Source organism: Uloborus diversus, unplaced genomic scaffold, assembly GCF_026930045.1.
Source record: "Uloborus diversus isolate 005 unplaced genomic scaffold, Udiv.v.3.1 scaffold_1208, whole genome shotgun sequence".
Lineage (NCBI taxonomy): Eukaryota > Metazoa > Arthropoda > Arachnida > Araneae > Uloboridae > Uloborus > Uloborus diversus.
This window is the reverse complement of record NW_026557886.1, coordinates 6,098-29,289: the sequence shown is the minus strand read 5'-3', so window position 1 is coordinate 29,289 and position 23,192 is coordinate 6,098. Positions and strand designations below refer to the sequence as shown.

The following is a 23,192-nucleotide window of genomic DNA, read 5'->3' as shown; positions in this document are numbered from 1 at the left end:
GGGCATCACTGTTTTAGAATATTATAATTCCCCTATTTTCATGTTCTATTGCTTGACTATAGTCTTCAATTTCTAAAGCCTTCAACATATTGAGATTAACTGATGAAATTATTAATGAATTTTTACAAGTAATTGAAACGAACTCGGATGCGATTTAATTGCACTTTTTGAGGGGGCATGGCAAAATCAAGAACGTGCATGTCTACTAGAACATAAAATATAAGAAGTGTTGAAAATGATGATGAATTCAAAATTAGTTATCCCTCAGTAGTAAAATCACATTATCAAAATAGGCGAGCGGCTGTTACAGAAGCGGATGAAATTGGATTCCAAAACTCGGATTTGTTTTTGAGATCGTTCAATTTACATGCAATATTACTAAATCACTCAATATTTCTAGCGCTCTTTTAGCTATTGTTATTTTCTTACTACCTAAGACATTTTTCCATGACTTGAAATAAATTTCTATGACTTTTAATGAAAATATTAATTTTCCATGACTTTTCCAGGTCTGAAATTTGTTTATTTTTTCCATGACTTTCCAGGATTTCCATGACCCGTACGAACCCTGATTTTCCATATTGTAAAGGATAATGTGACAATGCTTGAGAAAATTGTTAGTCTAAACCCTGATTTTGCTACTAGTACTTTATAGCACTAGCAAACTCAGCTACTGATTTTTGAATATGAAATCATGCCCTGGTGATGCCTGAAAACAAAAGAAATTCACATCATACAATGAAAGACTATCCCCAAGCCATTTTCATTATAAAATACAATAATAATTAATGATTTATAACTATTACATAACCGAATAATTCCGTCATTTTTAACAGAAAACTGATTTAAAAGAATATTGACATGACTAAATTCATAAACAAAAAATAAATAGAAACTACAATATAAAAATGTTACGGCAAAAATTTTTCAGACAAAACTTACAATAATAATATATACATTACCCTTTCTACAGCAGCAGAAAATATTCATTCAGTAGAAATTTCAACTGTATTAACATCAGTCATATTAATATCTGTTGTTTCAACTACAGTCATATTAGTATCGCATATAGAAGATTCAACTGTCTGTTCAGTTTCATGCAGTTCACCAATTGCATCATTGATAGCAGCATCGATAGAATCATCTCTCATAGAATCGATTACAGATTTTTTCTTTCTTCCTCGTCCAGTTGTATTAGCTTTTGAAGGAGAGGCAGCAGCAGCTGCTGCAGCTTTCTTTCCTTTATCTGCATGATAGGCTATTTGAGAGGAAAAAAAGGACATTGTTACCTGTTTGTACTCTTCGCCAAGGAGGGATCCAGAAATTTTTCAAGGAGGGGGCAGTTGTCTTTTTTAAATTTACCTGTTACTGTGCACCTGATTTACACATGCTTGGGGGAGGGGGGATCTGCAGCATCATTTTTATTCTAAAACAACTAAAATACAAAGGTTTATCCAAGTAGGTCTTTGAATCTATTCTCTCTCTTTTCCGTTGAAAGAGGTATTCGCAACTCCAGCGCTCGGAATACGCTACCTTGCGGTGATTTACAAAACTGCCGAAAAAAATAAAACATTGCCACATTGCGTTCCAGGTGTGCCTGTTGACGTAAACACAGGTAGTTTGTTCTGAGTATTTTAACGCAACCGATGTGTCTTAGATTGCTTTCAGCTACAGAAATTGTTTCGTCCTTTCTAAAACATGAGTTGATTGAGAAATGGTGAAAGCATTAACACTAGAAAACTCTGGATTAACAAACTTGGATAACGCTATACCAGGTTAAAAAAAATTTGTTTTGTGTGAATTTGTAAGAATATGGGTTTTTTTTTTAAATCTTAAATTAATTTAACTAACTATATTTTACAGCAGCATTTAGTTGGAATGGACAGTATGCAAAATATTTTCTTGAATATATTATCGTAGAACAAAATGAAAAATGTTTAACCAAGAAAGAATTTACTTTATTGCTTTTATTCTCAGCTGAAAGGTTTTGCCAAATTTGTTTAGGGTTATAGTTTTAGTATTGTGTGAGCAAAATACCCTTGGCGAGATTCCGCATGTTTACCATTCCACAGTTTTTAATTTTTATCATGAGTGGAATAAAATGGTAGAAAGATTACAGAATTCAATAAGTAAAAAGAAATAATGGTAGATCAACTGAAAAGAAAACTAGACCATATACCCGTGAGAATTTTGTTGATGATTTGCATAGCATGATATAATTAAATCATAACTCAAAAATTAGAAACATGGAAACAGAAAATTTTTAAATTAACCGATTTGGGAATTTGAGAGAAATAACTCAGCTACAAATGCAAAACAATAAGCGCTAGCCAAGCAAGGCAAAGAAGTATCATCTTCTTTTGATAATAATTCGTAATGTCATATTAAATTTTCTAGCATTAATTGTTATTCTTGTCAGGTCACAATTATTGTTTAGTTTTATCAAAAATTGATAAATATGGAATTCAACATCGTGGAAATGGCTGCTTAGAACTACGGACTACGTAGTTTGCATTAATTTAACGTTTGGTAATGCTTCTTGAATTCTCATTTCTTTCTACGTGGGCCAGAATATCAACAAGACTTTGAAAATTAATTTAAAAAGAATAAAGTGAAAAAATCATGCATACGTACAAAATTTACTAGGCTTATTAGCATTTTCTTCGTTACCACGTGCATTTGTTTTACCTTTTTCGTCCGTCATTAGAAAATGGCTACAGTGCCCCCTATAGTTCGTTGGAGTTGCGAATTCTAAAATTGCGCTTTAGAACTTCAATTTCGAAATAATTCTGGGGCAATGTTTCGAAACACCCTCCACCTAATATCATCAAAGATAGTCTATAAATTGCGCTTTTTGGAACTTCAGTTTAGAAAAACTACCGGAGAAAAGTCGCTAAAACCCATCTCTTCCCCTAACCAGATGTCTACAATCGAATCTTTTAAGACTTACATTTTGCAAAATGCCTGGGGGAAGGCTTCCAGTCTCCTCCCTAAGCATCACCAAAAATTGTCTGAAATTGCCTTTCTGAAATTTTAATTCTGCGAAGTCTCCGGGAGGGAGATTCAAACCAAATTCATTCAATTAATGTCATTATAGATGTCCTAAACTTAACATTTTAGGAGTTCAATTTGGGAAAATTGCTGATGTAGAATTTTCAAATTGATGAACCCTCAAGGGAGAAGCGATCGCCCCTCCCTTGTATCCGTCCTTGCTCTTGGCATATGATAACTGTGTTCTTTTAAAAACAGCAGTTAATTTGATTAAAATATTTGCTAAGACATATGTGCAGTTGCTAAAGCATCCATCGAATCTCATTAAACGCTGTAAATGCGACAGAAAACATGTATTTACTTCTAAGTACAATCAAACTATGATTAAATTACAGCACTAAAGGGTTTTCAACAGAGCTGCAAAACAGCGCTCTTCACTCATTCACAGCCAAATGACAAGTACAGAAATGAAACCAAGAACTTATTTACAGTACAACCTCGACAACTCAAATCTCTCGGGACGGGAAAAAATTTCGAGATATCGAGTTTTTGAGTTATCAAGGTTTTTAAAAAATTACACTAGAAACTCTCACAATTACACACATGTATGCTATATGCATTTATATATGTACTATGAGACCACTTTGAATTACGATTAATAAAGTAGTCTTTAATATTTTACTAGATTTGAAATTTTATAATTGTCGAAAGTGCAAAGGAAGAGATTTTGAAATGAACAACAATTTCAACTTGGTTTTTTACCTAAAAATTCTTATTTTCAACTAGTAGTGCCCCACATTCAAAAACTTTTCAGCAGCCATTTTGTAGGAGTTAAAAAAGCAGAAAGATGAAAATGAGGAACGCATTTTCTGTTTTCACTTGAAAAGTGACTGGCGAAAAATCAACCCCCTTTCCTCAAAATGGACAACATGTTCGAGAGAAATGCACAAAGATTCTAAACTCTGGGGAAAACACAGCACCCCTTTCATACCAACACTCCCCTATTATCTAGCTTCAATCCCCTAATCACAAAGTTTCCAAGAAGAGAGATGAAAACTGGTCCCTGGAACTGATTTTACTACAAAAATTGCCAAAGAAAAAAGACAACTGAAACTTGTTTCTGTGCAAAAATTTCGACATATCAAGGGTTTCGAAAAATAAATTTGGAGATAACTATGGGAAATACATAGGGGTTTTTATATAAAATGCAGGGGAAAAATATTTTTTCGAGACATCAAGGGTTTCGAGATAAGGAGGTTCGAGACATCAAGGTTCGACTGTATACCTTTGGACGGGCAAACATTAGAAATTTCTTTCTTTTTTTTTTTCATGTTGCAAAAGTTTATGCACTAATCAGATTTTAAGCAAATATTTTTTGAAATATAATAAGTAGCAAAAAGGCAAGACTTTGTTGGACTATCAGGCGTAGTGTCAATTAATAATTAAAATATCAAAATCAGAGTAGTTCTTGCCTCAAGAAGGCGAGACAATGTAAAGGTGAAAAATGAACTGCAATTGCTCAGTTGAATGCAGATTGAAATGTCGAAGCAAAGAAACAGTTTTAGCACATTAATGTAGATGCGAAACCAAACTTAATTTCTAGAAAAGGTTTACATGGAGGACAGGAGGCACATGACCAAAAATGTTACCTTATTTCCAGCAAATGGAATAAATTTTAAGTTTAGTAAGATTACAACAATTAAAGCACCTAAAAATATACAAATAATAGCTATTTGCAAAATTTGTAATATCCACTATAATATTAAAATCTGTTCGCGTCTGTCTGTCTGAAGATCTATCTTCTCAAGAACCGCTGCGAATCGGGAGTCAAACGAGATACCGATCAATTTGAAATTTCCCAAAGAAAACAATAGGACCAATCTCGTAATTGTGCGACTTTAATTAGTGGAGATATTAATTAAAACGTTAATTAACATAACGTTATTCGGGAATTTTATTTCTTTCCTGTTGCCATTTTGAATTTGCGTGAGCAAGTAAAATTCTAATAATCGTTTTAAGAGAGATTTTTTTGGCTGCTGTCCAAATCTTAAAACAACATTTCCATCTAGAATTTCATTTTAAATTAGTTTAAAATTGGTTGCTCTATTTGGATATAGCATTTATTTTATCGTCTGTCCTTTTTTTATTTTTTACATTCAACGTTCTTAACTCCTTTCAACATATGAAAGTTGTTTCTTTAGCTATGTTTATTGATTGTAGTGTAAGTTTATCATTCACCGGCCTCATATTTTGGTACATTTAGGATGTGCAACTAATTATGTTTATTTTGTTGGACTTTTTCCTGTCACATGTGTGAGTTTTCGAAATTAATAACTCTCTTTTTCCTTCCTGTTTCTATTTTTGAAATACAGTTTGTATCGTTAAAAGAACATGTTAAATTAAGATTGTTTGGATTTCTTTAAGTGAAACAGAGTAAAACAAAAATATTGTTTTTAAGGATTTAACTAAAGCTTAATTCGAATCTGATGACTTGGTATTAAATTAATGCTGATTGGTATTTATTAAGTCTTGGTGCTTTAGTTTCACGAAAGCAACCAAAAAGTATGTGTCATTTTATGTAAAAAGCTGATCGTAATTGTACATACAAATGTTTCAGGTACAGTCTATCAGATTTAATTCAGTTTAAAGTGAGCACAGATTATAATTGATTATGCATACATTTTCATCTTTTGTGCTAATTGAAAATACTCATAACTTGCATTATTGATAACTATGATTAACTTTAAAGAGATTTTTACCAAAAATATGCTCTACTGGTGTTTTGCAAACCTTGCATTACGCGTATTTATTTACTCCTTAGCGCTTTAGAAACTGATGTCAGAGTAATACAAAAACATCAATTGGACATCTCTTTCATTTTTTAAGTAGCCCGTGCAACGATGGGCACGCAAGTAGTTAGCTTATAAAACATAAAAGTGCTGGTTAGCTCATTTAGCTGTGAGATGAATGTGCTACTCAAAAGTTGACCCAATTGGTATTCCTCTACAGAGTTCAGATAACTTTTTTCCTTTTCTGTATTTGGAATGCCCATAATTTTAATGTTTACAAAGAGATTTTTCATATTTTTCAAATTTATATTCTTCAACATAAAATATAGCAAACTGAAACGACCTTCATTTGCTATGAATGTCTTTCATTTTGTCATTTAACAAAACAGTATGTTTTATATTGTACAACAATTTAAAAAAATGATATGTTTTCCAACATTTATTGTTAATACATAATTTTAGCGACATTAAAAACCAACGTTTCTGAGCAGCAACTTGAAAGTAATGAAAGACATAAAGTCAAGGAAAAGGAACAAAATTACTTCATTTGAGTAGATTTACTTAAAACAGTGTGTTGCTCGGCTTTGCACGTCTACCTACAAAATGAAAGTTGTGTCAAGTGACCCATGTTCAACAATCAGGCTTAAACAAAAAAAATTTTCCTTTATTTAAGCCTGCTTTTTTTAAATTTAATTTTATAGTGTAAAATTTCCCTGTAACATGTAGATAAAAGCAACTTTATGACTAAATATTCAAATTTAGACCTTTTTGGTTTAATTTTAAAAATTCAGTCATTGTTATTAGTAGATGTAAACATTCTGTTTCAGGGATTTTCTGGTATGGGGTAAAAATTCAAACAAATAAACCTATGTGACTTCCTGAGCATCAAAGGATCTTTGTGCCAAAATTTGATGTAAACTGAATTTCTTTACTAATAATAAAGCTGAAAGTCTGTATATCTGTTAAGCGCATAGCGCTTAGACCGTTCGGCTGATTTTCATGAAATTTGGTACAAAATTAGTTCATAGCATAGAGGTGAGCACCTCAAAGCGATTTTTCGAAAATTCAATTTTGTTCTTCTATTCGAATTTTAAGAACATTTTACCGAGCAAATTATCATAACGTGGAGGGACAAATTATCATAATGTGGATGGGCAAATTACCATAACGTGGATGAGCAAATTACATAACGTGGATGAGCAATAGGAAATTAGGGAGAAATTCATCATCCATTATTTGTAAATATACAGGCGAACCAAATGACTTTTACATTTTCTACTACGGGCAAAGCCGTGCGGGTACCACTAGTGTATAATAAACATACGCATACAAACAAATAAACATCCATTTATATATACATAGATTACTGAAATTCTACTTAGTTAGCAATTCTTTAATAAAAGAAAAGAACTATATCATTTTTGAAGATTAAAATACCTAAATTTAAAGAAAAAAAACTACCTTCCAATGCTTCCTTCAGAGGCTCAATCATGTCATCAAGAAGCATGTCACTTAAGGCAGCAAACACATCTGAAGCTGTAATTGTTTTCCTTTGAGTAGTTGCTTGAACATGTGTAGAACTGTAAGAAGAAACTTATTTTATGAAAGTGAAAATTAATAAATATTAAGTGTGGTAAAGAATATTAGTTAAAAGTGTATAAAATGCAGTCAGGAAATCAATATGAAAATATTTATCCGAAACCTTTTTCAGTTTTATGTTTACACAAGAAAAAACAAAAAAGTAAACTATTTTGACTAAACATATAGAATTTCAGTCAAATATAAACTGTAATTACTAATAACTTTACCAAAAAATAAATACTTCAAAATGTTACAAGTAACATGATGTAATAACACTACACAGCAGATTGTTATGTAAAATTTTTACCATTATATCAAAAAACGATAAACAATTGAGGCGGTGCATCCCCAAAAACATAAATATACATTATATCTTACTTTACTATCACAGATATAATTAAGATTGAAAATTAAATTAAGTGCAGTGAATCACTGTTTATATGTTTTTGAAGGGACTGCATGAAAAATGCGTACAAATGAAAAAACTTATATAGATATAGGTTAGACTTTGCAGGGACCAATTTAAAAGACATATAATTGATAAAAATGTATAAAAGAGAAAATTATAAACGGTGCTTCACTGTCTGTATTTCTTCAGTTCTTTCAATTTAATTATTCACAATTGATACAAACAATGTCTTAATACAAACAAATTTCTAATCTTAAAATTAAAATATTTTGCAGTTACATAAACAATAAAGAATTCAATAATGCTACTCAAAACATAAAAAATAGATGAGGCAGAGAGGAGCAAAGGGAGCCATTAAAGCCACGGTCATAAGTGGCCATAGCTTAATAACGGCAATGTAAGGGGCCATTTTCAAGTTTTGAGTAAAACACGTTTAAAGTTGCGGTCCTTGGTAGGCTTTCATTGAAAAGTTTTTTTTAATCATGCTGTATAGCAGCACCTACCAGTGTTAGTAGTGCTATCTCTTGCCACAAGACAGAGGAGAGGTTCACTTACCACTTTCACGAGTTATCTTCAAATTTTTAATTTTGTCACTTACATCCCTTTGCTTCTCACTGCCTCAAATGTACTCTTTAAAAAAAAAATTTAATAAAGCAAATTATTAACGAAAATATGAATGTTTCTGAATCAATCTTTTTATTGACATATATAACAATGCTACCTGACCAAATTAATAGCAAACACACATTAATTCAGGGGTCTGTCCAGGATTTTTCACAGGGTCCGTTTTTTGTGAAAAATAAAATAATTTTGTGAAAAGTGAATTAATTTTGAGAAAAATCAAATAATTTCGCAAAAAAAAAAAAATAATAATAATAATAATAAATTGTTAAGTCGAAATTTTAGAATTTAGAGCGGGCACAAACTGCATCATTTAAACTTAAAGGTAGAGTGTTTTCCTCTTCTATGTTGAGAATATAATTCTGGGGTGTTTTTCTAGTATTTGGCGGGGCGGGGGGGGGGGGCGGCATCGCTCCCTCAAGTAGCAATATTTTTCTACCATTCTACATTATGTTAAATTATACTAGAAATATTTCTGTGCAACATTTAAAATAAATGTAACAAAAAAAATAAATAAATAAATAAATAAAATTTAGACGAGGGGGGGAGGGGTTCAGCATTTAACTTTTTGACCCAAGACTCTTAAAAAAGCACAGAATTTCGTTTAAAACTTATAAATTTTGTGAATTTAACAAAAATAAAAAGAGATTTAATTTGTTTACTTCTTAACAAAACAGACTAAACATCAAAAATTCAAAAAATCGGAATCCCATAGCAGATGCAAAGAGATCGCAATTCTCTAAGTGAAGGAATCAAAGGCATAAAAATGGCTTGTAAAAGAAATATTTTTTATTAATTATTTTTAAATTGCATTTCAGAGTCCTATGATAATCATGTCATTAATATCTGTGGGCACAGTTAAAGCAAAAATAAAATTAAACCATTGATTCAGCATTTTAATTTTTGACTCATAAAAGAAAATGGAATTTTGCTTTAAAAACTTGAAATGCGTGTTCTAACAAAAATAGAGGCTTTTCATTTATTTGCATCTTAATAAACGAAGTTAACTTGAAAAAAGAACAAAACATGATTCTTATATCGGATGTTAAAAGATTGTATTTTTCAAAATGTAGACATTAAAGAAAAAAAAAAGGCAAGTAAAACAGTTCATTTAACGGAAATCATTCTTGTTAGCATTGAAAAATCAAACCCATATAATTTTCTCCCATAATAACAGTTAAACATCGTACAGCACCATAAAAACACAAATATTGACAAGCTGGTGAGATGATGAGAATATTTTCTAATCAAGTCGTTGTAAAGGTTTAACGCCAGACGCCAGACGCTAAATGGCGATAATTTTGAAGTTGGTAACCCTATCTGAAGCGATCATATTTTTTCCCACCCTTCCCTTTGCAGTTCTAATTTCATTTCGCTGATATATATTATTATTGTTTATTAAATCATCAGCCACTGCGAGAAAAGTGCTTACCAAAGCTTTTTCAGAAAAGTTTACAACAACACCACTGCTAATTAGCAGTGATAAAACAAACAAAATTATTTAAAACTAAACTTATTTTCAGCTGTAAATTTCTTTCCAAGAAACAAATAACAAGCATTATATTTATTTGGTGGCAGTAGCAATTTATCGCTTGCAGTAGCATCACAAGAGTACTGATTTTTTTTTCTTTGCAAAACTAGCAGATTTTGTATAAGCTGATCCCTCTAATTTGACTTTAAAAAAGGTTTAAAAAATTATCGGTTTAATACGCGTTATTTTGATTTCAGATTTGCTCTTTCAATAAACAATTTGTGAAAGATTTGTTTTTGTTTATCAGAATTTTGTGAAGGGTTTGTTTTGGTTGATCGGGATTTTGTGAAAGGTCCGTTTTGTTTGATCTGGAATTTGTGAAAGGTCCGATTTGGTTGATCGGATTTTTGTGAAGGGTCCGTTAACGGACCCAAATATCCCCTGGCCAGACCCCTGTAATTATACCTCGCTTCTTGTTTAAATATCTCGATTCTTCATTACATAAACAAATCTTTTCAATCTTATATTTCTTTCAAAAATTATTGCTCTGATTCATTTTCTATATCAGTTAAAACTCACTCATTTTTACTACAAACATAAAGGCTTAATTTCAAGCAAAAGAAGTACAGGAGCCCAATTTATAGTCAGAGAACTGGTGACAGATTTTGGGAAGGAATTTTAGCCAAATTGAAACAGGAAAAATTAAATATTTTGAGCGTTACTGAATCTGGAATCTTAAGTCTGCCTGGCCTTTTGTGGTTATTTTGCACAGCCAGCGACAGCCACAAATATTCAAAAAACAGATCCATCCTTTAGGCATCTTGGAATTGTTTTAATTTTTGATTTTAGCTTAATTTTAGAAATAGAACTCCCAGACTGTTTAGATGGTCAGAAAATGCTACCAGATGACCCTGAACTGAAATTGATCATAAAAACATTTAATGCCTATGTTTATGGCAATATAGAAAATATTTTGTTTTTAAGATAAAAGTAAATAGGAACAAATAACTAACCAAGCTGTTATATACAGTGCAAAAATTGCAGCTGCTCTGGCGAAACTAGCTCTAGCTTCACGAGATATATTAATGCCATCAGGAATCTAAGAGAAATGAGAGACGGCATAAGTAAACATTACAAATTTTGTTTGATCATCATACATTTTACAACAAACAATGAATAATAAACTAACAGATAGATCGGAAATTAAACTTAATGTTACTTTAAACTTTTTATGTATATAGAAGATGCTTCATTCTACACATTTCTCTCCAGTTTTTTTATAGTATAAATAATATTTTACAAAAGTAAGCAAAATGGAATGTATTTAGCAGTAAGTTACCGCCCCAAGCCAGGGCTAAGGCAGAACTACATGCAACGTACTAGACAGTCCGGTTATCACATCCTGATATTGCAGTTTTGCAACCAGGCTGTCTGGAATAGTGCATGTAGTTCTGCCTTAGCCCTGGTTTAGGGGTTGTAACTTGCTGCTAAAAACACCCAACTTTTGCCTTCAAATCACAAGTCGAACTGCAACATGGTGCGGACATTCGCTAGTGAGATAAATACCCTTTATCTACCAGTTTGTTGGCATTATCAGCTTCAGTGAAATGATATCTGTCTCTGGCTCGGTTATTTACTATTCCTGACTGAGGAGTTTTAATAAAAATGAAATTGCAGTCTCAGGATGTGATAACTACACTGTCTGGTATATTGCATAAAATAGAGTGTACTACTCTGTAATTTCTTGGTGTGAGTCATAAATCTTGAGAACCAGTGATGACATCCTCCTTTTTTAATTTGCTGAGTAGAGAGGCACTTGAAAATTACTTGATGACACCAATGTTATCATAACCGAGATACTTACATCAAATGATTTTGTAGCTCTAACTCCAACAAAAGCAGATGAAAAAAATAATGAAAGGGACAATGAAAATGAAAAATTTAAAGAACTTCAAGCAGAAGCATCCTCATCATAGTCAATGGCTTTTAAAGTGCAGAAAAACTTCAAGCTTTTCTCAAAGCCAAGGGTGCAAATAATGGTGTTTTCCGGGGAACATAAGTATTTCTCAAAATCAATAACACAAAAATAAAACCATTCTAATCAAATTAATCAATTTCTATGATAATGTGTAGAAATAAAAAACCAGTGATGTTCCCATAAATTTTCCTGAAGGCATACTCCAAGTAATCCCCTATGCACAATGTGTATATGCAATCATATCATATACATAATATGCCTAAAACAGGTTTTAGAGTATATGGAGTAAACCCAGGGGCATGCACAGGGGAGGAGAAATGACACCTGTTGGCCCAGGCCCGAGCCTGAAGTTGGGGGGAGGGCCCGAAAATTTTAAAATGAGGGGTAAAAAATATGTAATACAGGGGTAAGCAATAAGGAGGAGCCCAAAAAAGTAATTTGTGATGGGCCTCAAAATTTCTGTGCACGCCCCTGAGGAGGCCGTACGAGAAGGGGGGGCTTTGCATGAACCTATTTTTAAGTGGCACTCAGTTATACTAGCAAAAATTATAGTCATTTTGAACTAATTATTATAGCAAGTTTGACTGCGCACCATTTGAATAATTTATCAACATTGAAAAAATAAATAGCTTAGACAAAAAAGTTCAGCTAAAAATGCAAACATAAACAACTCAATTATTTTCAGCTACAAAACTTAACCTGTTCTGGTTCTCTGGTTAAATTAGAATTGTATCTCACTTTATGGTAGTACGGACATGTTCATATTTTACTTCGCAAATATAAAAGTCAGGTGTAATTAGTAAATAAGTTACTTTACTAAAAACTACTTACAGTGTCTTTTAATAGCCTCATAATAACAGCTGATGGCAAAGTCAAATCTTCATTTTTTTCCGACATATCTAAAATTTAAGACAGTTAATATTCAAAATTTTTAAGGATCATCAAAATAATTACAAAGATAACATTCAAGCTACACTACATCAAATATTAAAATTCAAATACAGTAAAACCCCTCAAATGCAGACACCCCTCCTATGTGGACAATTTTTAATTCCCAGATTCCAAGCCGAATAACATTATTAAACCCCTGTCCTGCGGACACCCCTCTGTTGCGGACAAAAAAATTTGCCCCATTAGTGTCCGCATTAGAGGGATTTTACTGTATATATTTTCAAAAATACAGGCATTATCCAAAAAATTATAAAATTTAAGCATTTGGATCAAAAAGAAGGTATCAGCTTGTAACTAAAATAAAACATCTACTCATCTCTATGATACAACTACTTCTCCAGACAATTTAAGTTGAACAGAACAGAAATTGATACCACACAATCCAAGACGATCCTTTTGGAAGAGGCGAATTACTTATTGAAGGGATCACTGGATAAAGGTGTTAACTGACATTTTTAAAAAACACGAGTTTTGTTGATGGATGAAAGTTTTAAATGATTATATTTCATATAAGCTAGCATTGAAAGTCCTATTCTGTATATTTCCAGAGATTATAGATGATAAAGGTGTTATCTAACGTAAAACCGTATTTTTTCTAGTGGTTAAAAGTGTTTACGTATGTTAACACCTTCATGCACTAGAGGGCACCGTTTTTCATAGAGTTAGCACCGTTTTTGATTCAAACGTTGGTTTGAAGAAAGGTTTGTGAAAATCTTGATATTTTTGATATTCAACATGAGGCATGTGAAAATTTTATTACCGATGGAAAAGTAGACATATCACCTTCTCCTGAACAATTTGAAGAGTTGACTGAAATACTCTGCTCTAAAAAAACCATCCAGAAAAAGAAAAAGAACTCCACATGCATGGAAGAGAAAAAAAGCAGCTACGGCTAGGCAGAAAGGAGAAGCTTATGTTTCCCCGACAGACGAATTAGTACCAGCAAAATCAGTGTACAGGTACTCTGTGCCATGTTAAGTGTTGTTTACAGTGTTCCTCTAAATTCAGTATTGATGACAGGGCTTCCATTCTAACTGAATTCAATCAACAAGATGTGAATGCTAAAAATTGCACTTTTTAATAGTACTGAAATTAATAGCATTAAAAGACAGCACAAATGCTAGGAAAAGTAGAGCAGCTTCACACAAATATTATGCCACTTTTGACTGTCAAACTATAAATATTTGCAAAACAGCTAGCTATGTGCTCTTTGTATGGTATTGGGAGAAAAAAGCTTCATATCATAAAAAACATTATTTCAAATGAGTTTTCAGCACCGCTACCAGATAAAAGATGCCATCACAGTTCAAGACCACACAAAGTGGAAAATGATGTGAAAGCATATGTAATGGAGCATGTAAACAGTTTCCCAGCAGAAAGTTCACATTATTCCAGGTGCAGCAATCCTCACAGAAAATACCTTTCCCCTCTTTTTAGTATCTCAAAAATGTATGCTTTATATATTGAACGATGTAACGAAACTCACAAACGAGAAACTGTTTTTGTCAAAGAGTGAACATACAGAAGTATTTTTAATAGCGAATTTAACTTGTCCTTTTCACAACCAAGAAGCGATACAGGTAGCACATGTAATTCCGGGAATAATGATGAAGAACATGAAGAGGAAGCTGCTTTCCTGCAAAGCTGCTTTCGAGTCAATCAAATTTGATAGGGAATATGCAAAAAGTAATAATGGTACTGCTTTCATTACCGTTGACTTACAATAGACTATGCCGTTGCCAAAATTAACATCAAAAGCCTTTTACTTGTGTCAGATGTGGTTCTACAATCTAGGAATACATATAAATTATAAAAATGTAGCCAAAGCCACATTTTGTACATGGACTGAAGACATTGCCCATCAAGGAAGCTCAGAAGTCTGTAGTTCAATTTTAACGGCAATAGAAACAGATGATGAGCTGAAAACAAAAGACAGTTTAATAGTATGTGTTAACGCCTCTGCGCGGATCCCCGAGCGATAAGGAGCAACGCTTGGGGTCTTGGCTCTTGGCTTCGCCAAGCAACCCTAAAGCCCCCATTGTGAGAGGAGCGTGGGAAACCACCCCTCGGAGATGCACTTCCAACGTTGTTAGCGGATGCAGCCATAGGCCACAAGGATACAAGCATATCCTATTCTTATTTATAATAATAATATAAAATGTGTAAATAAATTAAATTGTTTAGTTGTTTTAACCACGACTCATCAATGCAGTCACCAATTTCATTATACAGTCCACTGCTCGAAAATTAGTTTTTCCCCCTGAAGCCAGGCGGCTTCAGTATGGAGTGATGCTTGTGCTGGTTAGAACAAAAACTTTGCAATGATCTGCATCTATCAATTCCTTATATTGAAAGGTTATTTCAAATCAATTGACCACAAATTTCCAGAAATGGGACATACATATCTAGATTCAGATCGGGATTTTGGAAGAATTGAGAAGGTTCTTAGAAAACACGAAACGATATATGTACCAGACTAGTATCGGGATATCTTCGACCGCCGCACCCAACCGTGCGGGGGGCCCGCTACGCGGACCCCCCGGGCGGTGGAACCTAAGGCTCACAGCTAAGAGGTGGGGTGTGTGCGGAGAAAAGTATCGGGATATCATCCGGAGTGTATCTCGAAAAAACGAAGTGATTGATGTGACAAATTGTCTACAAGAGAAAGTTAGGTTTAGGGATGGGATCAGATGGATTCGGGTTGAAGAATATGGATCTTATCTATATAAGGAAAGTTAAATAGTCTTCATACCTTTCCCAATTTTAGAAACAAGGCTTGGAAAAAGATTTTTATTAAAAAAACAAATTTGAACTTAGAGCTTTAGGAAATAATAAAGACAAAAACGCTTAAAATTTAAAATGAACTTTAAAATGTGTCATAAGATACACATCATACCAAGAAATTATTTTCTTATTTCAAAATCAGAAGTAAAATTAAAAATTTGGGAAGAATTTGCGTGCAAATATAAATTTAAAGTTCAGGGATGAAAATATTCAAAAACGCTTCTCAAAATAAGAAAAATACAAACCTGAAAAGAGTTTATTTTCAAATTTGAAATTACACGATAAAATGAAAATAGTTTGTTTACATATTCAAAATTATAACTACTGAATAATATTTTTGAGCACTAGGTTTTCCAAATTTTCATCCGAATAACTTTTCCTTTTATCAAATAATACAGAAGACAAATAAAATATTTAGCATAAAAAAACTATGATAAACAAATTACTTTTTTTAACACAAAAAAGACACGTCGGTCAATGCAGGAACGATCCTGGGTCCATGGTTACCATATTGGCGACTTCATCTATTTCAAGGCGAGTTCTTATCAACATGACGAACATGATGCCAAAAAAAAAGTGCGATACCATAAGCAATACAGTTGCAGTTTATTTTTCCTCTTTGGAAACACTTCCTGAAGGAGTATGTTCTTTTCGATTTTAAGTGTGCTTTTTTCATGTATTTGGTATTTTCAAGAATGGTAAACATCATTTAATACAAATTAGTTTTAGAAAATAAACTGATTCGTTCTGTATTCTAAAGTTATATATTTTGAATTATAATAAAACAAACTAAATGACGTTACAGTTTTTCCGCATTTTTTATGAAATTCCATTTGCACCAAAAAAAATCTTTCCTAAATCAGAGATGCTCCTCTTCCCCCTCAAGAACAATGACGTCCCCTCCCCTCAAATGCATCCCCAAAATGAGATCCCCTAAAAACGACAAAGACTACTTTTAGCAAACCCTCCTCTCCCTAAAAATTTCAATCATGCTGTCTGCTCTGAAGTCCCACTCGTTGCACTTTATTTATCTATTTATTTAGAAGCTATACAGCTTCACATACATAGAGGACTGCGTGCCAAGCGCCTTGCCTCCGGACACACACACAGGAAAGATTTACAACACTAGAGAAGGAAATAACACTCAAGGCACAGGCGGGAATCGAACCCACGATCTTCGGCTAGGAAGACGAAGCTTCTACCACAGAGCTACCGAGGCCCCCTCGTTGTACTAACTACCTTAATTTTGATAACATATTAATTGACCCCCTTGAGTGCCCACTCAAGGGGGATCGTGGCACGAACCGTACCATAGAAATTTTAAGGGGTATCCTGGGTGCTGCTCCCGATTGGGGGGAAGGGACAACTACGAAACACATAGATGCAGAAGGGTACCCACCTTGGGGAGGTCATGGTGCACTGCACCATCGAAATTGTTATGGGGGGGGGGGGGGTTCGAGTGGTATTTTCCCTGTTATGGGGTCTTATTTTGGAGGGGGTGCACCCTTGCTCTTAAGGGGAGGAGGGAACCCCTAGATGCAGTAATTTTGCAAACTTTTTCTGCAAAATGATAGTTGTAACATTTTTCATTAGAAATGATTCATTAAAAATTTTAATATTTTCTCTCTTTTCTTTTTTTTTTTTGTAACATAGATACAGCATACGCAACTTTCAAGAGTAACAATATTAACTTTTGTGTCAAAATGAACTGTATATCGCTTTTCCAACCCCATGCCGTTATGCATAAGCTTTGGAAAAAGCAGCAATAAATAGTTGGATACTGTGGCAATAAATATTGAGAGTTCAGAGATTGGTAATAAAATGATATGTATGACTTATTAAGAACGTGAATAAATAGCAAAAGTAGTACTTCCTTGCAAATGAAGAAATTCACAGGACATCAGTGAACGCCCAAAAACAGAAGCACAACCTTAGATATTGGGCTTTGTGTGGGGGGGGGGTGGAGCACCTTCATTGAGTCTCAAGCAATTCTCACTAATCCTTGAGTGCTTATGAAAACACGAAGATTGCTAATGAGCCACAATATGTCCGTTGTCATTTAGGGGGCTCGGGGCATGGGCGCGCATAAGCAAAATTTTAAGGGGGGAGGGGGTCGGATATTTTTTCCATGGTTTAGTAAGATACTTTCCGCATAGAAACCGATTTAAGTACAGATTAGAGTTATTAAAATTTGACATTTTTAATAATTTATTCATTAATGGCTGGAGAAATGTTTTTACTTTCTTGCTAGAAAAAAAGTACTAAAAGCAAGGAAGTTCTAATTTCCAAGGTGGGGCTTGAGCCCCCACTTGTCCCTCCCCCCTCCATGTGGACGATAGGGAGGAAGGTCGAAAGTCCCCCTTGCTTTGGGAAAATAATCCTTTTTATTAGTTATAAGTGGATAGCGGGCGTGTTTTTCGTTGTTTTCCCCAAGTCAATTCCCATTGAGTGCAAACCCCCCTTCCTCCATGTCAAATTTCAAAATGAAGGACCGCAGAAAAATATTTCTGATTGTGCTGCCCCCTAATAGAGAATATGTTACAATTTTTCCCCCCTTCCACTTCAAAGGAAACGCAAACCTACCTGACCGATTTGTTACGTTAAACTATTATTTATTAATTTATTGCAGCGAAAAGGCAAGGAGCAAGTTACTACTTCATTAAGTTATTTACTTAGCCCTATTTATATAATATGTGCATATAAGTATACAAAGGGCAAATGTATGTTCAAACTGACAAACTAAAAAAATTCCTATCCTCTCCTACTCCATGATTAACAGACATTAAATTAACGTGACTAGGGGTGAACCCCCCCCCCCCTCCCCGTTTAAAAATTCCCTACTCTTGATTTTCTCTTGCAATAGAAACTGAGTATTTTGGACATCGTTCCCTTGTTACTTTCTTCTATATCTAATATATAGAAGAAAGTATTGGATTCGTGCAAATTTTCGAATTTCGAATTTTGACGGATTCGAACGTTTTGAGGTGTGCTGAGTCCATTTCGACCATTTTTGAAAAATGTCTGTCTGTCTGTGTGTGTGTGTGTGTGTGTGTGTGTGTGTATGTATGTGTGTCACGTCTGTGTGTGACCAGTTTTTTGTAGCCGCTCTACAACAAAAACTACCGCATGAAATCGAACGAAATTTAGTACACATATGTGCCCCTATGTGAACTTGTGCCCATTAGTTTTTGGCGCGAATTCCTCCAAGGGGGATGGAGCAATGGGACGTTTTTCGAGTTACGCGTGCTTGCTATTCCTCAGGAAGTAACTGGCGGAATCAAACAAAATTTGGTCCATATGTTGGTATTAACAGGAACAGGTGCTGATTCAATTTTGGTGTCAATAACTCAAACGGGGGTTGAGCTATAGAACGTTTTTTGTCGTCAATTGTGACTGCTGTATCTCAAGAAATAATGAACGGAATGAAAGAAAAATTTATCGGCAAGTAACCCTTAGTGGGTATAAGAACTGATTTTATTTTTGTGTCAACAGCTAAAAAGGGGGTAGCACAATCACCCGTTCTTTTTTTCCATTTTGAGTACCCTATCTCAAGAAGTAATGCTACGTTCTGGTTGAAATTTGGAATATATGTGAATCCATATGTAAACAGGCTTTGGTTCGATTTTGACGCCGATCGCTCCAAGAGGTGTTGATTTTTTTTTTTTTTTGCGAATAAAAATATTTTTATTAATGCAACAATAAGAAAGATAAATCGTAATAGATTGTCGTCTGCGTATTTCTCGTGATTTTAATTGTATGGAAATGGTAGGAAATATTATCTCAACTAGCAAAAATACCCGGCGTTGCCTGGGTCAGTAATAATTATTAGAAAAAATCGTTACTTGCTTTTGTTTTCTGTTTTAAGTAAAAGAATTTAAAACACATCTTTTTGACGTGATTAAAAATCGAGTTTCTTCCTTACCCATAAAACTAAAATAGCAATCAGTATAAAAACAAATTAGTATTGATTAAGAAACGAAAGCACTATATTTAAGCATATACAAATTTAAAAAACATGAAATTAATCTTCTCATGTTTAAAAAGATTAATCTGTTGATACTTTTTTTTTAACATGGAGTCGAAAACCTTCTCTGTATGGCTAATGAAGTACGAAGTGATTAAAAAAAAGTAGCTGCGCTCGTAATCCCCTTATACTTGCTTTAGTTATTTCGGGAAATTTCAATCATTGTGGCTCTTGGTGCGATTTTACCGAATTTGCGAAAGTCGTTTCGAGGTACCTTCGATGATGCTCCCCCATTCTTTCCTTACTTTGTAAAACGATATGATATTAATTTTCGTTACAGAGATATCGTCGCCAGATGCTGAGATATTTTTGGTCACCATAAAATGGCGCTAAACAGTTTCATCCCAAATGTTACCAAAATAAGTAATAAAATTTGGTGATTGTTTGAAATTGTGCAAAAAGGAAAATTAATGAAAGTTTTTGTGCTGTTTATGGATTTGCCTAATTTAGTTGCTGGATTATTTAACACAGTAAAAAAAGTCTTTTGAAAATTCTTTGATTGGCGATATTTTCTTTACATGGTGAAAGCTGAGAAACATTATGACGTAGTCTTCGGCTTCAAAAACAGCAACGTTGAAAAAACTGCCAAATGCATCAGCTACGGAAATCTTTCTGCAAAAATTTTGGCGATCTGCTGGTTGTTTGAATAATGAGTAAGTGTTCAATTAGCATAAATAATAATAAAAACCATTAATTACTTTAAAGTTCCGTTTAAATGGAAAATCATCAGCCAAATCATGTATTATTTGCCAATCTTGTGCAAAAATCTTACTTTAAGATTTGACTTGAGAAAAGCCTTGAACAATCACGAAAAGCAAAGAAAGTCAACAATACAACAATTGTCGCTATCGACAGGGAGTTGAGATGATACACTAAATACTGTATTGAGTTGAGGAAAGCCTTCGAACATGGATCTAAAAAGCTCATAACTCGTTTTTTATTCTACTTAGAAATTTCGAACAGGTGTCATCTTCAGCAGAAAAATCAGAGCTTTCGATGGACATATAATGTAAATATGTGCAAGTATTTTTTCATCCCAATGTTAGAGAATTTATACAAAAATTGTGTTTTATTGCCCCCCTAAGGGGGTTTTGCCCCCCATAACGGGACGAAAACTACCCTATGTGTTATTCTGATGCATAAACTATATTATTGTAAAGTTTCATCAAAATCCGTTCAGTAGTTTTTGCGTGAAAGAGTAACAAACATCCATACATCCATCCATACATCCATACATCCATCCATACAGACAAACTTTCGCATATATAATATTAGTAAGATGATTTAAAATTTTTAACTGTTGCCATCTTATGTTTGTTAACAAATAAAATATTTGTAATTAATTCAAGCAAGGCTTTTGAAATAACTTTCAATTTTCGCTCTTTGCTTTGCTTTTGCAATAATTCAGACATTGGGATGGTCGTCAAGTTTTTGCATGTGTAATTTTGTTTTTGTTGGGAATATTGCTTCCTCGTCAAGCATGGGGAGGGATCAGAAAAAAAAAAAGAAAAATATAGAAGAAAGTTTCGTGATGGCCACAACATACTAGGTTTTTTTTTGAAATGACGAGCCTGTCAGGTGATTGTACACTCTAAACAGCCTTCATTAAAAAAAAAAAAAATCAAAACTATGACTTTTTAGTAATTAAAAAAAAAAAACGTTTAATACAAAAAAATGTTCATACGGCAAACGGATTAAGGAGAAAAAAAAACGATAACACTTGTTTAATATAGAAAAGAATTTTCCAAGTAATGTGTTTCATATGATACATGATAGAATTCTGAATAGATTAAAATTTGACAAACTCTTAATAAAACTCTATGTGAAACATAAAGTTAAATAACAATTCTTAATAAAACTATTTAATATATAGAGCTGAATAATTTTCTTGTAAATATACAGGCGTCTCTCGTATTCGTTCCGTGTAGTATCGAAATCGTGTTATACGAGACTTTTTTAAACTTATTAACATATTTTTTACACTAATTAATCATGTACATAGTAAAAATCATGTCAATATGTATCGTGTTGTATCGAAACCGTGTTATACGAGACTTGGAAATAATGTAAATCAAAGCATGTCTATCGTGTTATATCGAAACCAAGTTTCATGAAAAACAAAGTAAAACCTCATTAGAGTTATCAAACATTAACAGAATGTATTAAACAAAAAAGAAATGTCTTCTTTATTAAAGATAACTTTCGTGTTATATCAAAACCATGAAGTATTAAATTGAAGTTTTGTACTGTGTAATATCGAAACCGTGTTGTGCAAGTACCGTGTTATACGAGGAACGAATGTACTACAGTATATTTGTTAAAATCGAACGTCAATTACATTGATTGTATTATAAAATAAAACCTGCTAAGTGTGAAGCATATGCAAAATATAATGCTGTGGTTTTATTTTAATTTAGAAGCAAAATTACCCACTTATAATTGTAATGTGTGTTGTTTAAATGCTTACACTGAAAAACACAATTACAGCATATAACCAAATCCAGAATAAAACATTCTTAAAAATTGGATGGTATGATAAATTGAGGAATGTCTCCACATACTTTTCAGCACTTATTCAACATGGTGCGAATATTTTTAATGCTCTTGCTCAAATGTTCTTGACATTGAAATATGAATATAGCTTAAAATTACTCCTCTGTTAATTTGAAAGGATGATCTTTTTAAAATCCCCACGGAAAATACATGCCTAATGACTATCATGCTAAACTTGTTACCAGCTATATTATTTTTACCATTAACTACTAATATAGTGCTTTTGTAGAAAACAATAAATTAAAGTACAAGAAAAATATTTTTGACCCAAAGAAAGACAATCATTTTCTCTTTTAACTATAGCTTTGAAATTTAATATTTAAATACATAATTGAAAAAACTATATATGTCATTGCTTTGACGGGATTTTTGAAACATATCAATAACATAAAGCATATATACCACTACTATTATACACTTCAGTTTTGCTGATACCTTTTACTTAAAATGCAATGTTGATTTAATGTTCATTTTCTTTTGATTCCCCTCACTAGAATACTTTGCTTAATTTCTACTTTCCTTATACCCCTAATTTCTTACACCATAAAATTACAGATTGTGATCTCCAAGTTTTAATGCCAGCATGCCAAAGAAGTTTTGTAAATGTTTTTCTTTTGACATTTATGAAACTTTTGCACCAGGAAAAACTTTAGAGTACTGAGCTAACTACAGGAATAACTTAGAGAAGCATATTCATTCTTGGTATGATAACAGCAAGAATTTGTTTTAAAATAGAATAATACACAGATTTTTTTTAAGCCGGCTGTGTTACAATTCTAAGCAAAATAATTGTACCAGAAATAAAATATATATGTGACCAAGTAAAAATGTTCAAACTAAACTTTTTATCTCAAGAAAATTAGCCTAAAAAATGTTAGCATTTATAAAGAGAGTTTTAGTCATAAATTAAGTGACAACATCCGTTTATATTAATTCTGTAAATGCTTTTTATTACATCAGACACAAGAATCATATATTTAGACTACACTATATGACTGATGTTGAATGCACTTGAATTTTAACCAGTCGGTTTTAAAGCA

General features: G+C 33.0%; 1 protein-coding gene across 1 annotated transcript; it reads right to left on the bottom strand.

Moving 5' to 3' along the window:
- Positions 1-986: 986 nt before the first annotated feature.
- LOC129232496 (DNA polymerase epsilon subunit 3-like) lies at positions 987-15,868 on the bottom strand. Its single transcript, XM_054866641.1, has 5 exons — positions 15,821-15,868; positions 12,672-12,739; positions 10,876-10,961; positions 7,242-7,360; positions 987-1,258 (listed from the first exon to the last, which is right to left on the bottom strand). The coding sequence occupies exons 2-5, from the start codon at positions 12,735-12,737 to the stop codon at positions 987-989; spliced, it is 543 nt and encodes a 180-aa protein (XP_054722616.1). The 5' UTR covers positions 12,738-12,739; positions 15,821-15,868.
- Positions 15,869-23,192: the final 7,324 nt, after the last annotated feature.